Source organism: Amia ocellicauda, chromosome 5, assembly GCF_036373705.1.
Source record: "Amia ocellicauda isolate fAmiCal2 chromosome 5, fAmiCal2.hap1, whole genome shotgun sequence".
Taxonomy (NCBI): Eukaryota; Metazoa; Chordata; class Actinopteri; order Amiiformes; family Amiidae; genus Amia; species Amia ocellicauda.
In genome coordinates, this window is record NC_089854.1 from 34,834,225 (window position 1) to 34,840,039 (window position 5,815).

The window sequence follows — 5,815 nt, forward strand, 5'->3', positions numbered from 1 at the left end:
ATATTTGATTGGGACAAATACATTAGAAAAAACAAACAAGAAACGTAAAAGATGAAAATGCGGTGCTTAACATTTTGTTTTATTTTTTTCCCTACAGAATAAGAATAGAATCAACAAATCGGGCGAGCTTTTTGTGACTTCAGAAATCAGTCGATATCAGATGCGCAATTTTGCAGATTGTTTGCAGAAAATCAGGGATATTATTACAGAGGCCAGCTTCAAGCCTAGAGAAGCATCAGAGGAAGACACTGCTCGCAGAAAAAACAGGTAATGTACCTTCAGATGAGGGGTATGAAAATGTTTTAATGAATAATACATGCCTGTGTTGTATATAATGTATGTATGACGTTTCTGTTGAGTGTATTTGTTGATAACATTCTGCATTTATTTATGTTATTTCACTTTTTCAACATGTTGTTTGTCCATCATATTACAACCCTAAGCAATTATTAATTTTGTATTGCTCAGTTTAAAGGCATTGTTTAATGATTGCAAAAGTTTCCGTTTTAATTTAAAGTTGTTTAAAGTTTAATGAGAAATCCTGCAAGAATCTTGAAATTACTTAGAGCTAAATCATCCTCAGAATAAACCTGAATGAAATCCAGGATAAGGTGGGGAAAGGCTGGTTTGTAAGATTTGAATTGTTCATAATTAGAGGAAGTCCCCAACTTACAAACTGGTTGTATTTCAAATGTTTGTTTGCAGATCAGTTGTTTGGAACCCGTAATGCAGTTCTTCATAGAAACAATGTTAAAAATTGTATCCCATGACCCTAGCTATGAACTTGTGCCTTTTAGCTACCAGAGATCTTTGAATGTTTGCTTTTTTGGTACCTCTTCACAGGTTAGAGAAAATTAACCAAGAACGGCTAAAGCAAAAGAAGATGCACTCGTCTGTGAAACAGAGCAGACGAGTGCAGTTTGACTGAAAATGATCCCCCCTCCGACTGTATTTATTTAATCTAGATTTGTGTGTAAAATAGTTCTGAACAAACATTTGTTTTATATTTGTAAATTAGAGTAATAGTGGGAATTTAACAAAATAAGAAATAATGTTGGAATGATTTCTGCATATTAAATTTGTTCCTACAAAAAAGTCTTAATCATTGATTATTCACAGACATTTGTATCATGTTGTTTACTCAGTTCTGTAGGTACAGTGAGGGGAAAAAAATATTTGATCACCTGCTGATTTTGTATGTTTGCCCACTGACAAAGAAATGATCAGTCTATAATTTTAATGGTAGGTGTATTTTAACAGTGAGAGACAGAATAACAACAAAAAAATCCAGAAAAACGCATTTCAAAAAAGTTATAAATTGATTTGCATGTTAATGAGGGAAATAAGTATTTGATCCCCTATCAATCAGCAAGATTTCTGGTTCCCAGGTGTCTTTTATACAGGTAGTGAGCTGAGATTAGGAGCACTCTATTAAATCTCCTAATCTCAGCTCGTTACCTGTATAAAAGACACCTGTCCACAGAAGCAATCAATCAATCAGATTCCAAACTCTCCACCATGGCCAAGACCAAAGAGCTGTCCAAGGATGTCAGGGACAAGATTGTAGACCTACACAAGGCTGGAATGGGCTACAAGACCATCGCCAAGCAGCTTGGTGAGAAGGTGACAACAGTTGGTGCGTTTATTCGCAAATGGAAGAAACACAAAATAACTGTCAGTCTCCCTCGGTCTGGGGCTCCATGCAAGATCTCACCTCGTGGAGTTTCAATGATCATGAGAACGGTGAGGAATCAGCCCAGAACTACACAGGAGGATCTTGTTAATGATCTCAAGGCAGCTGGGACCATAGTCACCAAGAAAACAATTGGTAACACTACGCCGTGAAGAACTGAAATCCTGCAGCGCCCGCAAGGTCCCCCTGCTCAAGAAAGCACATGTACAGGCCCGTCTGAAGTTTGTCAATGAACATCTGAATGATTCAGAGGAGAACTGGGTGAAAGTGTTGTGGTCAGATGAGACCAAAATCAAGCTCTTTGGCATCAACTCAACTCGCCGTGTTTGGAGGAGGAGGAATGCTGCCTATGACCCCAAGAACACCATCCCCACCGTCAAACATGGAGGTGGAAACATTATGCTTTGGGGGTGTTTTTCTGCTAAGGGGACAGGACAACTGCACCGCATCAAAGGGACGATGGACGGGGCCATGTACCGTCAAATCTTGGGTGAGAACCTCCTTCCCTCAGCCAGGGCATTGAAAATGGGTCGTGGATGGGTATTCCAGCATGACAATGAGCCAAAACACACAGCCAAGGCAACAAAGGAGTGGCTCAAGAAGAAGCACATTAAGGTCCTGGAGTGGCCTAGCCAGTCTCCAGACCTTAATCCCATAGAAAATCTGTGGAGGGAGCTGAAGGTTCGAGTTGCCAAACGTCAGCCTCGAAACCTTAATGACTTGGAGAGGATCTGCAAAGAGGAGTGGGACAAAATCCCTCCTGAGATGTGTGCAAACCTGGTGGCCAACTACAAGAAACGTCTGACCTCTGTGATTGCCAACAAGGGTTTTGCCACCAAGTACTAAGTCGAAGGGGTCAAATACTTATTTCCCTCATTAACATGCAAATCAATTTATAACTTTTTTGAAATACGTTTTTCTGGATTTTTTTGTTGTTATTCTGTCTCTCACTTAAAATACACCTACCATTAAAATTATAGACTGATCATTTCTTTGTCAGTGGGCAAACGTACAAAATCAGCAGGGGATCAAATACTTTTTTCCCCCACTGTATGAACTTTTTACATTTACCAGTGATTTATTTAATTTCATGCATTACCCTTTTACAGCCACGCTGACCTGCTTATACACTCACCTAAAGGATTATTAGGAACACCTGTTCAATTTCTCATTAATGCAATTATCTAATCAACCAATCACATGGCAGTTGCTTCAATGCATTTAGGGGTGTGGTCCTGGTCAAGACAATCTCCTGAACTCCAAACTGAATGTCTGAATGGGAAAGAAATGTGATTTAAGCAATTTTGAGCGTGGCATGGTTGTTGGTGCCAGACGGGCCGGTCTGAGTATTTCACAATCTGCTCAGTTACTGGGATTTTCACGCACAACCATTTCTAGGGTTTACAAAGAATGGTGTGAAAAGGGAAAAACATCCAGTATGCGGCAGTCCTGTGGGCGAAAATGCCTTGTTGACGCTAGAGGTCAGAGGAGAATGGGCCGACTGATTCAAGCTGATAGAAGAGCAACTTTGACTGAAATAACCACTCGTTACAACCGAGGTATGCAGCAAAGCATTTGTGAAACCACAACACGTACAACCTTGAGGCGGATGGGCTACAACAGCAGAAGACCCCACCGGGTACCACTCATCTCCACTACAAATAGGAAAAAGAGGCTACAATTTGCACAAGCTCACCAAAATTGGACAGTTGAAGACTGGAAAAATGTTGCCTGGTCTGATGAGTCTGGATTTCTGTTGAGACATTCAGATGGTAGAGTCAGAATTTGGCGTAAACAGAATGAGAACATGGATCCATCATGCCTTGTTACCACTGTGCAGGCTGGTGGTGGTGGTGTAATGGTGTGGGGGATGTTTTCTTGGCACACTTTAGGCCCCTTAGTGCCAACTGGGCATCGTTTAAATGCCACGGCCTACCTGAGCATTGTTTCTGACCATGTCCATCCCTTTATGACCACCATGTACCCATCCTCTGATGGCTACTTCCAGCAGGATAATGCACCATGTCACAAAGGTCGAATCATTTCAAATTGGTTTCTTGAACATGACAATGAGTTCACTGTACTAAACTGGCCCCCACAGTCACCAGATCTCAACCCAATAGAGCATCTTTGGGATGTGGTGGAACGGGAGCTTCGTGCCCTGGATGTGCATCCCACAAATCTCCATCAACTGCAAGATGCTATCCTATCAATATGGGCCAACATTTCTAAAGAATGCTTTCAGCACCTTGTTGAATCAATGCCACGTAGAATTAAGTCAGTTCTGAAGGCGAAAGGGGGTCAAACACAGTATTAGTATGGTGTTCCTAATAATCCTTTAGGTGAGTGTACATACACAGAAACAAAATCAGAGCAACCATGACTGCAGGGTCAGGGCCACTCACCCCCACAGGAGCCACAAAGCATTTAAAAAAAAAAAAGTTTTTATGCTGTGTGGAATTAAAACGGAAACTTTTGCAATCAAAAAGTAGCTTATTTAAATAACATGCAAAAGACAAACCTGTAAAATAAATGGTAATCACTATCCATTTCAATAACCCCACTAAAAAGAATGTTACAAGTATATAGAAAATAAATGGATCACATTGACAACCCACATTATATATATAATGTAACATATATGCACCCATAGAGTGATCAAAATATTAATAATTGAAAAAACAATTGAAGTCTCTACGCTGGACAATACAGTATTTTAATTCTGTCCAAATCCACCAATTTGGGCATTCTCCCACTTGATGTTACTCAATAATATAATAGCAGGGATAACACAAAAGAGTGCAAGAGTCCAGCCTGTGTGTGGGAGGATGAATTTTGTATAGAATTCCTTAGCTTCTTCAGGCAAATTAAACTGGAGAACTTCAGTTAAAAAATTAGAAAACTGAAAAATAAGTAAATTAAAGTGAGAACATGCAGATGAGGCTGGGGAGCAATACACTGGAAACAGATTTTCTTGGTAATTGTGGAGGAGAAGTGACCCTCTCAAGTGATTTGAGGTGAGAGAAATAAACACGAAGACCAAAACCAGTCACCCAGCTCAATTAAAAAAAATATTAGGGACACAGTGCATAAACAAATATATGAATATATGAATATATATATATATATATATATATATATATATATATATATATATATATATATATATATATATAAACAGTATGTGTGTGTATGAACATCTACCCTTACTATATCTAAGTAGATAAGTGTAATGTAGACATTGTTGCACTAGGCTTTGGCTTTGCATTAACTGCAGTCATTGCTGAGGTCTTTTTCTTAGAAGTAAATCAGTATATAAACAAATCTAGCAGCAGCTGGCTTTATGTCCTTTTTCCATTTACATCGCAGCCTCCCATACAAAATTTTTTTTACAAATGCATGCCTTATTCAAATTCTAAATTCAACAAATTAGATGGCGTTAGCTATGATATGGAAGCGTGTTGGTGCCACATGGGGTGAAAAACATTGACGTCTAAAAATTGACAAAAGTAAATAAAGTTTTTTATTACTTTATTTAATATCAATATTAGTTGTGTATGCCTCTAATGTGTCTGGAGTATCCATCTATTGCACCATTAATGCAGATTCTGTGGGGTTTTAGCTTGTCAATGTAATCTCTATGTAAGGTGACCATATAACTCTGGTCAATGGTACACTTTGAGACAGGAAACAACTTTGCCAAAATCAATATTGGTGGTAATTACTATGTGCAGTGCTATAACACAATTCCCACTGCTGAGTGGACAGCTTATTTGATCAGGAGCAAACATTAACGTTACCAATTGTTTTTTGTGTGTAGGAAATTATTTATTAATTAACAGGAGATAAACAGATACATCACTATCAATAAATGCTGACAAAACAAAATAAATAAGACAGGTGGATTCTTATCAATATAAAAATATTATCAGCTTTTATTTGTTGTCTTTATCACAGTACAGTGTAGGGTTTGATTTATTAGTGATTTAAGGTTATTTTAAATGTTAGTCGTTCCTTTTAATGGCAACTTTAAAATCCCATTAATTCACAACGTTTCCCAGTGACCAAAAAATGATATATAAAAATATGTTTTGTATAATTGTGTACATATTGCAGAGGAAT

The 5,815-nt window shown here is 38.3% G+C and overlaps 1 protein-coding gene across 2 annotated transcripts in view; it reads left to right on the plus strand.

The window, feature by feature from the left end:
- mrpl58 (mitochondrial ribosomal protein L58) overlaps nucleotides 1–1,094 on the plus strand; it is a 2,978-nt gene extending 1,884 nt beyond the window's left edge. For both annotated transcript variants that reach the window (XM_066704910.1, XM_066704911.1), the window contains exons 5-6: nucleotides 98–267; nucleotides 844–1,094. In XM_066704910.1, the coding sequence (XP_066561007.1) occupies nucleotides 98–267; nucleotides 844–928 (255 nt within the window). In that variant the 3' untranslated portion in view covers nucleotides 929–1,094. The remainder of the gene's footprint in view (nucleotides 1–97; nucleotides 268–843) is intronic.
- The last annotated feature ends 4,721 nt before the right edge of the window (nucleotides 1,095–5,815 follow it).